This window comes from Elephas maximus, chromosome 7 (assembly GCF_024166365.1).
Source record: "Elephas maximus indicus isolate mEleMax1 chromosome 7, mEleMax1 primary haplotype, whole genome shotgun sequence".
Taxonomy (NCBI): domain Eukaryota; kingdom Metazoa; phylum Chordata; class Mammalia; order Proboscidea; family Elephantidae; genus Elephas; species Elephas maximus.
The window spans coordinates 129,004,354-129,016,898 of NC_064825.1; the positions used below are offsets into that span (position 1 = coordinate 129,004,354).

The 12,545-nt window shown below is 56.3% G+C and overlaps 1 protein-coding gene across 2 annotated transcripts; it reads right to left on the reverse strand.

The window, feature by feature from the left end:
- Positions 1 to 178: 178 nt before the first annotated feature.
- Positions 179 to 7,577, reverse strand: EFEMP2 (EGF containing fibulin extracellular matrix protein 2). 2 transcript variants are annotated; one of them, XM_049892522.1, is made up of 12 exons: positions 7,415 to 7,499; positions 7,035 to 7,152; positions 6,771 to 6,819; positions 5,960 to 6,166; positions 5,278 to 5,400; positions 4,883 to 4,999; positions 4,615 to 4,734; positions 2,704 to 2,823; positions 2,490 to 2,616; positions 2,050 to 2,245; positions 800 to 968; positions 179 to 265 (listed from the first exon to the last, which is right to left on the reverse strand). In XM_049892522.1, the coding sequence occupies exons 2-11, from the start codon at positions 7,143 to 7,145 to the stop codon at positions 807 to 809; spliced, it is 1,332 nt and encodes a 443-aa protein (XP_049748479.1). In that variant the 5' UTR covers positions 7,146 to 7,152; positions 7,415 to 7,499; the 3' UTR covers positions 179 to 265; positions 800 to 806. The 2 variants fall into 2 exon arrangements, with proteins under 2 accessions (XP_049748479.1, XP_049748481.1); XM_049892524.1 differs by lacking the exon at positions 179 to 265 and having other exon boundaries at positions 321 to 968; positions 7,415 to 7,577.
- Between the last annotated feature and the right edge of the window lie 4,968 nt (positions 7,578 to 12,545).

Genomic DNA, 12,545 nt, shown 5'->3' on the forward strand with positions numbered 1-12,545 from the left:
TGGCTGCTAGCCAGCCTTTTAACCAAAATCTTTTGGGCTACAATAAAAATCATAAACGTTCACGGTTTTATGTGTTACGGAGGAGAGGCGCCAGGCCCCAGGGGCATTGTAAAATAGCCAGGCAGGAATTGGGGAGACCATCTGGTCCGGTTTTAGGCTGAGTTCCTCAGGCTCCTGGAGCTCCATGTGGAGCACCAAGGCTGCCAAGGAGGTGGACTCACTGGGCATTGCAACTTTGAGTCGAGTTTATGTCATCAAAGGGTCCCTGAATGAATGAAATTTCCTTTGATAAGAAGTTCTGCAGCTTGAAAAAGAAGTTTGAAAACCATTAACAGTCCGGTTGCCTCACTTTATGGATGGGAAAACAGAGGCACAGGGAGCTACTAGGGTTTGTCCAAATTCATACTTTGAGGCCGAGCTGGGATTGGACCCCAGGGCCTTCTGGCACTGCCCAAAGCAGGGTCCCCTAGCAAACCAGCCAAGCCCCAGTCTCTGGGCTGAAGCTTCATTACCTCCTCCCACCAGGCCAATTCTGACATCTGGGGTACGCAGACCAATCCCAGCCTAGAGGACAGGGCTCCCAGCTCCTGACAGTGGGGTCTCCTCACCCTGAGCACACAGCCCCCCTTCCCCAGTCTGGGATGACTGCAGTTTTTACCCACCCACCTCAGCCACCAGGACGACTCCTTTCTCCCTTTATTGCCTCTCTCTCTGCCCCTCACAACGTCTTCCCTTTTAGCAGAACACAGTCCTCCCTGAGCCCCAGGCTCCTCCCTCCACTCCCTTAGGGCCCTCTCACCCCCTCCTCAGAAGGTGTAGGCCCCCACGAAGACGGTGAGTCTCAGTACAGAGCTGGCCCGGTAGCTCATGAGGGAGTTCATGGTGACCATCTCCAGGTCCAGCACGTACTCCCGGGGGCCCGTCACGGGCCGGGCGAGGACCAGCATGGCGCTGACATTGTTGATTTGCTGCGGGGCACAGTGGGTGGGGGCACACGTAGATTGTGTCAACCGATGTGCCAGGCTCCTAGCCTGGCATCACCTCCTGACCCTCTTGCCTTATACCCATTACAGCTGGCCGGGAGGTAGAGACGTCTGTCTCAGTCCTGCCCCGTTTTCTCATCTACCCTCCTGCACCCAGGCTTCTGCCCTCAGAAGTCACCCCCTGCTGCTTTTCCCACCGTTGCCAGCTGGTTTTTGTTCCTCTAACTGGGGTTAACCAATGTGAGACAAGACCAGGTGTGACACTTGGGAGTGGTGGGGCCTTTGGTAACTTGGAGTAGGCAGACCCCTCACTCAAAGCATTGCATTTCAAAGAGAAAAAACAAGTGCTGATACCAAACCAACCCGTCCTGAAGCTGAATACAGCATGAGGTCCATGTGTTTGAGACCCTTGCACTCTTCTTCTGTCACTGCCAGCCACACCTGGGCCCTCCCCATCTAACAGCTCCATCAGCAGAGAATTGGAGCCTCTGACCCAGGCCCCTGCACCCACCCACCCTACTGCTCTACCCTTGGCCAGGCCCAGCTCTACTTGCCCACCCCTCTCTGACTCTCTGAAGACCTCCCATGCCACTCACGTGGGTGAAGAAACTGAGGCCAGATAGGGTAACCCAGTACAGGGATGCAAACCCCAGATTCCAGGTGCCTCGTTAGAACAGCATTTAACAGCCTGTAGTCCACTTTTTCTGGTTTGCACTGTGAGAATTTAGGTCAGCCCTACCTTCCTACACATACAATGCGGACCTGTAGACATGAATCAGACAAGATCCTGGCACTCAGGGAGTTCACAGTCCAGTGGGGAGACAGCCGTGTAAAAAGGCGGCCCTACGCAGCTCTAGGCACTGTTTGGTTTTGGCTCTGTGGGGCCCAGTTGAGGCAGTGTTAGAAAGGCAGTAGTGCGGTATTACCGCGGGAAGTCCCGCCCCGGGGCGGGGCTTCGGGGAGGGGCGGGGCTTAGCGGCATAACCGCGTCTCCCACTTCGGGCTTCCTGTAATTATACAGCGGCTTTTGCACGTCAGTTGAAGGGTGGGGGCGGCAAGGCCTTACCCGAATGTAGAAGTCCCCCTGCGAGTTTCCGGCACGGATCTGAAAGGCATTGTAGGCGCCGGGGTAGACGGACGTCGCCTGGATCTGAAACACGTCAGCGGGCACGCTCCGCTCCGAGGTGATGCTCATGTAGCGGTGCACGATGGACGAAGGCTGCTCCCGGCACAGTGGGTTGGAGGCCGGACAGAGGCAGCGGCTGGAGACCCCAAAATAAAGGACACGGATGAGGCTTTAGCCCGTCCCCCAAATATTGCCTACCCCCGAAAGGAGGGCACGATGGATCCTCCCACTCCTGCTGTAACATTTCGCACTCCTTGTCATGAAGGACTACAACTCCCATCAGCCCTCGGGGACACCGCCCGCCCGAACAGGCGCCAGCCAGCCTCAGAGTCCACTGGGAGTTGTAGTTTCTATAAGCGCCCAGCGTCAAAGTAACTCACTTGTCGGACACCTGGACGTAGGGCTCCACGCAGCGGTTAGTCTCTACGCAGCGGTAGCCCCCATGGTAGTTGACACAGGTCTGGGTCTCGGAGCACTGGTGCTCGCCTGACTCGCACTCGTCAATGTCTGTGCCAGGGGAGAGGGGCTGGAACCCGGGCGTCAGATCACCAACCCCTCACACCACCCTGCCCAGCCCGCCCCAGCAACCTGTACCTTGACAGAGGCGTGTGGCCAACAGCTGGTAGCCCTGCGGGCAGTGACAGGAGAAGCGGCCTGGCTCGTTGACACAGCGATACTGGCAGAGGTAACTGGAGTAGCTGCATTCGTCGATATCTGAGGAAATGGTGGAGTTGATCAAATGGAGGGCTGGCCTGAAGGCGAGGGGGGAGGACTTTTGGGACAGGGGAATCCTTTCGATTCAGTTCCACAAACATTTACTGAAAGAGCCCAGCCCCATGGTAAGACACACGAGGGAAGTCAGAGGGGAATGCGACAGCCCTCCAAGCTTAATAAAAACCAAACCCGTTGCCCTGGAGTCCATTCCAACTTATGCATGGCGCCCCCATGTGTTACAGAGCAGAATTGCTCCATAGGGTTTTCTTGGCTATAATCTTTACAGAAGAGTGCCCGGCCATTCTTCCATGATGGAGTGGATTTGAACTTCCGCTGAGCGGGTTTGACCTGCCAATCTTTAGGTTAGTAAAAAAAAAAAAAATAGTAGTCGAACACAAATCGCTTGTGCCACTCCAAGATTTAGGAGGACAGAAGATTCAAGGTTTCCCCCACTGTCCCAGCTCAGACTTCTCGTTCTGCCCCTGGACTGTAAGAAGATACTAAATGAAACCACTGGGAATCTCAAGGCCTGGGTTTGAATCCTACGGACCGATTTTGGGGACACTCTATTTCCCTGTCTGTAAAACGAGTGGATTAGAGTACATGAGTCGTGAGGGTCCAGCCTACCCTGGTTTTCAATAACTTGCCCAATCTCTGCAGCCCAGAATCGGCCCAAGCACTCAATCACCCCCTGCCAGATGTGAGCCATGTGGGCAGAGCCCAGGCTTTCTGCTCTGAACCAGGTACCTATGGGTCCTGCCTTGTCAGCAAGCACAACATAAACAGGGTACGGGGCCACCTGCCATGGCATGAGAAGCCCGGATTGAGCCCTAGCCCCACCTCACCCCTAGCTGGGTGACTTCGGCAGTCTCTTAACTTCTTTTCATTGTATAATGAAAGTCACCATTTATCCAGGACTTTATGCTTTAAAAAAAAAATTTTTTTTTTTTTATGCTTATTATGTTTTGCAATCCTCCCAACAAACCTTGAGGGCGGTACTAATGTCCTCATTTTGCAGAGGAAGAAAAAAGCATACCTACCTCACTAGGTTGTTGACAGGATTAAATGAGGCAAAGTAGGGAAATACATCACACAGCACTGGGTAAGTTCTCAATAATTAGCAGTCCCTCAACTTTTAGGTAACGAGTTTGTTTTGTTTTTTTAGTGTTTCTAGGAGCCCTGGTGGTGTAGTGGTTAAAGCGCTTGGCTGCTAACTGAAAGGTCAGTGGTTCAAACCCACTAGCCGCTCCTTGGAAGAAATCCTCGGAAACCCTATGGGGCAGTTCTACTCTGTCCTATAGGGTCGCTTCGTGTTGAAATCTACTCGACTCGATGGCAGCAGATTTGGGTTTTTTTGTTTGTTTTTATTGTTGCTGCCTAGACTTGAAAAAGCGTGCATCCGCTTTCATTTTTCTACTTAATCTTCAAGACAACCCATTTTACGAAAGAAGAAATGGGCTCAGAGAAGAGTGACTTGCCCTAGTCCAAGATTTGAATGCAGGACCCACTAACTCCTGGGGAGTGTGGTGCCCATATCCCTGCACAGCCTCTCCAGTGAGCATCAGGGGAGACTACACTATTCTCTCGTCTGTGCCTCCCCCCTCCCTGCCCCCTGGCTGGGAGTTCCTGGGGGCAGGTCTACCCGGGGCAGGATACACAGGACGTGAGCGAATACAGAATGATGGACGGGGTGTGGAGGCATCAGACAGAGGACTGTGTGGCAGAAGGTAGGGCGCAGTGCAGGGCCTGGGAACCAAATGAAGGAAGACGTGACAAGGGCGGAGGTCTCACCATTGCAGGAGAAGCCATCCCGGTGCAGCTCATAGCCCTGGTGGCAGCGACACAGGAAGGTCCCATAGGAATTGAAGCAGCGCTGCTCACACGGAGCCCCCATGTCACACTCATTCACATCTGGGGGTGCCAGCAAAAATGGGGAGGGGTGAAAGCAGAGGAGCAGCCCAGAGCCCTCCCCCTACCTGAGCTGGTCAGGAAGGGGGCTCCCCTAGCTAGCCCCACCTCCCTGCCCAGAGCCCAGGAGCCTCATCTGGCCCAGCCTCACCCACACAGGAGCGGTTGTTGGGCCCCAGCTGGAAGCCCGGCTCACACTGGCAACGAAAGGAACCGGGCAGGTTCACGCAGCGGTGCTGGCAGTAGCGGTAGCGGCACTCATCTATGTCTGGGGTGGAGGCAGGGGAAAGAGGGTGAGGGTCAGAAGCCACGCAGGGCCTCATCATCCATAATCTTGTCGGTGTCTGGGGGACTGCGCTGGGCCAGGTCAGCCAGGACCCCCCATACCATCCAGTCCTCTGTGTTTGGTGGACAGGATAGTAGAGGTGTCAGGGACTGGGGTGAAGCCAAATTCTACCTGGGAGTGGGAAGGAGTGGAGGTTAGGCCAGGGTGAAAGCCAGGCCAGGGCCTCAGAGCAGGGACTAGAGAAGCTGGCCTGGACTCACCTACACACTCAGGCCCGATCTTGCGGTAACCATCAGGGCAGGTGCACTGGTAGGAGCCAGGCAGGTTATGGCACTGCTGGCTGGGACGGCAGTCATGCAGGGCCTGGTTGCACTCGTCCACGTCTGTGGGAGACACTGCTCAGCCCATGCGCAGGAGGCCATGTGCCCCCCAACATGACAGACCCCTCAGGATGGGAGGACACAGTTAGATACCACTCGCATGGGTGCGTACGGATTAGACCCTCCCAACAGCACAAATAGCAGGTGTCCAGCCTGGGACCCAATGGGAGAGGCAGCCCTAACCTGTGCAACCCAGGATCAGGGGAGCACAAGGAAACAGGCTCTGCCCACAGCTCCCGAGAACACTGATTCCAAGACCTTCTCCATCCTCCAAGGCCCATGGCTCCCAGGGGTGGGACCCAGATCAGGAAGGGGGCAGGGGCAGAGCTGGGTGATCCCGGGGGCTGGCCAGGGCAGTGGGACAGGAGCGGGGGCCACCTGTGGCAGGCCCCATAGACACTGAGGGTCTCGGCAACGGTCTGGATGTCATCCCAGTGGCCCTGAGGAGCCATGGGAGATATTGAAGCAAAGGAGGGACACGAGGGCTGAGTTTTTGAGATGCAATGTTGGGCGCTTGGGGGGAAGACTGGAAGCCTCAGTGCTAGGGTGGCCCCCCACTCACCCACACAGCTTTCCTGCTCATCGGGTTCATAGCCTGGGGGGCAGGGGTTGGGGTGGGAAGCTGGGGGCAGCGGGTGTGGGGGTCCCTCGCCATGCAGATCGTTGATGACGGCAGCGGAGCGGGGAAGGCACAGGTAGCCCCCGTAGTGGTTGATGCATTTCATTTCACCCTTGCAGGCCTCAGGGATGGTCAGGCACTCGTTGACATCTGCAGAGAGGGGCCCGCTGGGCACAGCCAGTTTCCTAGGCTGGCCCTGGAGGCTGAGGGCAGGAGCCTAGCTTGGCCTTCTCCAGGCCCTGTGACCCCAGCAAGACTTCTCTACTCAACAAGCTAAGGCTGCTGGCCCAGGACCCTCCCAAGAGCCTCTGGGGCAGGAGGCAGGCCGACTGTTCCCACTGTTGTGCCCATTCTCCTTCCTCCAAGCAGATTTCTATCCTTCCCCAAAGCTCTGGCCCTGGCTCAGCCCAAGAGTGACATGCACCCCCACAGACACTGCCCCCCTGGGTTGTGATGGGCCGGGAGGGCTGTTCAGAGAGGGTGTCCAGGACTCAGCTACTTTGGGCAGTGCCCTGTTGCTCTCTTGCTTACTGGGGGCTGGGGGCAGGGTTTCCTGGGCTTCTTGGAGAGGGAGGGGCCTAGATGGCTCCTCCACCCCTAGCTGAGCTGGCCCCCAGAGATTCAGAGCTGGCCAGTGGCCCAGCAGAGCCGGGTTGAGGACAGGCACTGGGCCCCCTGCTGCTGCTGCTCTGGAGGTGGGGTTGTCCCTTCTCTGGGCTCCTAGAGGGAGGGTCAATCCCCCAGGCACACTCACCCCGGCAGTGCTGGCTGTCGGGGTCCCACTCATAACCGTCTGTGCATTCCTGGAAGGGGACCAGAGGTGGCCAATGGTCACCCCCGGGGGTTCCCTCCAAGACCAGGGCCCAAGCCTGGCCCCCCTCCTGGCCAGCTCCAAACAATGGCCCCAGCTGCTCCACCAACCAAGGGAGGGGACCACCTTCTCCAGTCTCAGCCACCCCAGGATCCTGTCTCTGTGTCCCTACCCAGCCCATCCCAGGCCAGTGGCCCCACATCCCACCGTGTAGCTGTCGGGCTCCTCCGAATCCTGGGGAGACGCTGCCCCCAAGAGCAACAGCAAAAGCGCCCAGAGCAGCAGAGACCCGGGCAGGCAGGAGGCGAAAGGGAGCATCCTGGGGCTGCGAGGTGGTGGGCGGGGGGTCAGGGTGCCTCTGCCATGACACCCTTCAGTCACTGTCCCGAGCCCCAGAGCCCTGGCCCCGGCCGGCCTCACTCAGGACCGCGCTGGGGGCCCAGGCGCCTCTCGGAGCCCAGGCCGGCTCCTCCGCAGGCCCGAGCCCAGGGCCCGCCGCCCCGCCCCCGCTCGGTCCCCGGCGTTCCCCTGCTCCCGCCGCCTAGGCCGCCACTCCGCCCGCGCCCTCCCCAGCGGCGGCCACTCACTTGGCCCGCGATGTCCCGCGGCCCGCGGCTCCAGCGGCTCGGTGGCTTGGGCAGCGCCTGCGGGCGGACGGTGGCGGCAGCGCAGCTCCCTGGACGCGCGGCCCCAGGAAGCGCCCCCCGGCGCCCGCCGCCGGCCCACCCCGGCGCTCCGCCCGCCCCTCGGCGGATTCCTGAGCCCGCGCCAGGGGGAGGGACCCCGACCCCCGCTTCTCCGCCCCTGGCGGCCGCAGGCCCCCGCCCGGTCCCCCACGGCGCCGCCCCGGGCCGCCTCCCGGCGCCGGGCCAGGGTCTCCTGAGCGCTGGATCCTGGGGCCATCGACCCCGATGCCAGGCCCCAGACTCACCGAGGGGCCCAGACCCTCGCTCTGCGCTTCCCAGAATGTCACCCTGTGCACCTAGGCACCGCCTAATCTGCGCCCGGGAACTCCATCCTGTGCACCCACACCTTGATCCCGGGACCCCCGACTCTCACTCTGTGCCCTCCACAGTTTTATTCTGTGCTCACAGACCCCCATTCTGAAACACCCCAGACTTGATTCAGGGCCCCCAGACCCCCGCCCGGAGATGGCACTCCCAGGCCTAAGACCGTCCATCTCTGTCCTTTCTCCCCTAGGGTGGCCTTCACCTCGGTGGTACCCTCGCTCCAGCGTAACCACCCAGCGCCCTCCCTCCACCAGGCTACGACAGCTGGTGGGGCGGCAGGGCCCTTCTGGCTCAGAATGAATGGAACCCCCTAAGAGGGCAGACAGGGCTGCCCTTGGTTCCTGGGAGGCCAGGGCCGGGAGCCAGTGCCTTCCCGGCCTCCGTCCGCCCCTGACGGCCCCGGCTTCGGCCCCCAGCAGAGGGTGCGCCCCCCCGGGGGCGGAGTTGGGCGGGGCGGGCTCCCAGGAAGGGGCGGGCCTTAGCCTTGCCCACGTCTCGGGGAGGAGCGAGACGGGAAAGGGCTGCGTGTCCTGGTAGCCTCCGCCTGGGGCAAGCCGGCTGGTGGGAATGGCCAGGTCTTCGCCTCGTTTTCCCACTCCTACGTATCCCCACAATCACCCCAGAGCGCGCCCCGAGGAGGGGGTGTGTCGGGGGTCCTGGGATGACTCCTCGGGGTGGCCAGGAGGGCTCCTCCTCCTCACTTTCCCCCACCCGCAGAAATCCTTCCCAGCCGGCGAAGGGTGAGGGTGAGGAGGCTTAAAATAATCCCTTAAAATAAAAAAGACAATAACAAGTAGTGGTGAGGCGCAGGAGAAATTGGAACCGTCATACACTGCTGGTGGGAATGTGAGATGGGCCACCTGTTTTGGAATACAGACTGGCAGTTCCTCAAAATACTAAACATAGAGATACCTCATGAGGGAGCAGTTCCACTCCTAGGTATACACCCAAGAGAACTGAAAACACATGTCCACACAAAAACCTGTATGTGAGTGTTCATAGCAACATTATTCACAAAAGTAGATACAAGCCAAATGTCCATCAACTGATGAATGGATAAATAAAATGTGGTACATCCGTACAATGGAATATGACTTGGACATAAAAAGAAATGAAGTACTGATACATACTACAACTTGAATGAACCTTGAAAATATGCTGAGTGAAATAAGCCAGTCACAAAAGTCCACGTATTACATAATTCCATTCATATGAAATGTTCAGGACAAGGCAATCTATTGAGCCAGAAAGTAGGTTCGTGTTTTCCAGGGGCTAGGAGGATTGGCGAATGGAGAGTGACTGCTCAGGTAAGGGGTGTTCTTCTGGGGTGATGAAATGTTCTGGAACTACTGTTGTTATCATTGCTAGATGATGTCACATCAAAGAGTCCCTGGGTGGCGCAAGATGGTTAAGCACTGGACTACTAATTGTAAAGGTTGGCAGTTCAAACCCACCTCAAGACACTTTGGAAGAAATGCCTGGTAATTTGCTTCTGAAAGGTCACGGCCTTGAAAAACTATGGGGTGCACACATGGGGTGGCCATATAGTAAAAGCTGTTATGTAAAAAAAAAAAAAAAAAAAAGGTTTTTTTTTTTTTTAAATAGCTCCTGGTTTTCAAGATCTTAACATACCAGGAGTGCACCTCATACAATCCTCCTGCCAAGCCAGAAAAGGGATGCCATTACCACCCACTTTAACAGATGAGAGAGGTTCTGAGAGGGTGAGAGATTTGTCCCAGGCCCAGCCAGAGTAGTAAGGATGGGATTTGAACTCAAGTCCCTGACTCTATGACTCCCTGGACTCTCCACCACATTAGAATGTGAGGACCCACCATCTGGACACCTATTCTGTGCCAGGCAGGGCCATGGTGCGCCACTAATGCCATTCCACTCAAGCTCTGCCCCACAGAGAATGGTTACCACCGTGTAGAGATAAGGAATGGAGCCCCAGAGGGGTATGATTGGGGTCAAAGCCAGTGACTCAGACTAGGCCCTGATCCTCCATCTTTGTGCTCTTAGGCTAAAATGGGCCCTCCTAACCTTGGCAACCCCAGTGACTTTGCCTGTCTGCACCTGCTCTGCACTAGTCCTGCGCAGATTTTATCTGGGTCAGTGTCTCTCCCGTGGAGCTGTGAGCTCATCCCAGGATCCTCCCCGAGCTCCCTGCTCCAGCCTTCACTGGGTGCCAGTCAGGAGCTGCATGATGAGCAAGTGAATGAACAAGTGAGTGAATGGCGAAGTTCATTCATTCATTCAACAAATATTTTTTATCAAGTGGCCACCATAGACCAGGCACTGTGCTAGGCACCAAAGACACAGCTCTGATCAAAACAGCGCTGGCCTCCTGGCCTCCTGAAGCTCAAATTTAAGGAAGGTGATGAAAGGGATCAAAGAAGAAGGCCACCTTGCCCCACACCCTAGTCCCTCCTCTCTCTGGCCGCTCAAATTTCCTCGGTCTTCCATCACAAAAACAGACAAATTTATGATACTTCTTTTGGTGCCCAGACTGAGCCCCACCCCAGCTCTGAATGCTGGCTGGGGCCTTAGTCACAGGTGACATGCACAGGCGATGGAGCTGGGTCTAGAACCTTGGGGCCTGGCTCCCCTCTGAAGATGCCCGATTGCTGCATTTTAATCAAGTGAGCACTGCTCCTTTTACCAGACAGAGGAGTCTGGTGTGCGTGTGTTGTGGCGAAGCGATACAGCAAAATGGGGCCACACAGCCTTGGGAGGAGTCCTAAAGAATGAAGAAGTGAGGTGGTGAGTGGGGGAATGTATGAAGCCCAGGATCAGAGCCCTCCTGTGGTGGTTAAGATTGTGTGTCAACTTGGCTGAACTACGATTCTCAGATTCTCAGTGTTTATATGTGATCGCTCCCATGGTGGGATCTGCTTTGAGTAGCCAATCAGTTGAAAGGGAGTTTCCTTGGGAGTGTGGCCTGCATCCAAATATAAGCGGATGTTCTCGCTTTTTGCTGGCCCTGGGTCCTGTGGCTGCCTCCTGCTGGTTTGACCTCGGTTCTTGGGATTTGAGCTATCAGCTTATCTGCCAATCTTGCGATTCATAGATCTTCACAGCCTGTGAGCAAGAGCCCTGCTTTCCGACCTGCCAGTCTCGGGTTCACTGGCCCCTGAGGCTACGTAATTCACAGACTTCTGGCGTTCTAGCCTCTACAATCAAATGAGCTGTTTCTTTGATATAAATCTCTCTACATATATTTATGCACCTTACTGGTTTTGCTTCTCTGGAGAACTCAGCCTAAGACCCCTCCTTTCTCCCCTCTCTCCCTCTCTATGGAGCCTCTAGACAGTGGATTTTCCTCCCCTATCTCTGGATCTTGAGGGCTTCTTTCCAGCCTGGGAGCCCCTGAGGGAAGACACAGAACCCAGGCAGCAGTACGATATTAACACCCCGCTGCCCACAAAGGCCTCTTCCTGCAGGAAGGACAGAGTGAGTGAGTAAATGAATGAATGAATGATAAACACTTCCAGTTCTGCGGAACACCCCGCCAGACCAGAGAACCTGGACGTGCCCTTGGGCCCAGAGCCCTTGTGGAGAAACACACTCAATCCCACAATATCAGCTCCTGGTGCCCAGAGAGGAGTGTCTGGGTGGCGCAAACAGTTAAGCGGTGGACTACTAACCAAAAGGCTGGTGGTTCAAACCCACCTAGGGGCACCTCAGGAGAAAGGCCTGGAGATCTGCTTCCAAAATGTCAGTGCCATGAAAACCCTATGGAGTGTTCTACTCTGCACACATGGGGTCACCATGAGTTGGAATCGAATCCCTGGCAACTGGTCTTTTGGTTTGGTGCCCAAAGGAAGAGCTGTAGGAGAGGGTGCCCAGCTGAGACCAGAAGGCAGGGCCTAGGGGGAATGCCAGGCTTCTGGGCCTCAAGGCCCTGCATGGTGGGGGAGATGAGGGAGTCAAGAAAGGTAGGGGTGAGAGGGGACCATGTCTCAGGGTTCCTGGCTCAACATTGCCTCAAGCATCCCAGAATGCTTCTCTGAACTCACCACAGGTCTCTATGGTTGGGAGATGGCACCCCTGATGCTGCAGAGCCCGGCCCAGCCCCGCAGGAACCGGATCTGCTCTTGGCCTCCTGGCCACCTGGGACCAGCCCAGGAGCTTGGGACCTGGGGCCAGTCACCCACCTGACCTGTGTCAGGGCCTCCTCTGTAAATCCCTCACCCTGTTTTACTCCCAGGGGTCTCCTGAGGCTGGGAATGGCCTTAGAGTTCACCATGTGCGCAAGAGAGGCAGTAGAGTCAAGGGGCTGGTACACTGGATTCAGACTGGGTCCAAACCTCAGCTCCATCCACCTCTTGCTGTGTGACCTGAGACAAGTTTCCTAGCCTGTCTGTGCCCAATTTCTCCTATCTGTAAAATGGAGATGACGGTATTGCCCATCTCACAGGGATTGTGTCCCTGAAAAAGGTAGGCTGAAATCCTAACTCCTCATACCTGTCACTTACTAATGAAGACCAAAGACCACAGCCTTCTGTATGGATTACACCTCAACATAAAGAAAACAAAAATCCTCACAACTGGACCAATGAGCAACATCATGATAAATGGAGAAAAGATTGAAGTTGCCAAGGGTTTCATTTTACTTGGATCCACAGTCAACAGCCATGGAAGCAGCAGTCAAGGAATCAAAAGATGCATTCCACTGGGCAAATCTGCTGCACAGGATCTCTTCAAGGTG

Coding starts and splice junctions, on each gene's coding strand:
- EFEMP2 (XM_049892522.1), bottom strand. CDS start 7,145: ATGCTCCCTTTCGCCTCCTGCCTGCCCGGGTCTCTGCTGCTCTGGGCG. Junction 4,735..4,882: donor CAACAACCGCTCCTGTGTGG/GTGAGGCTGGGC, acceptor TGGCACCCCCAG/ATGTGAATGAGTGTGACATG. Junction 2,824..4,614: donor GGATGGCTTCTCCTGCAATG/GTGAGACCTCCG, acceptor CCATTTCCTCAG/ATATCGACGAATGCAGCTAC.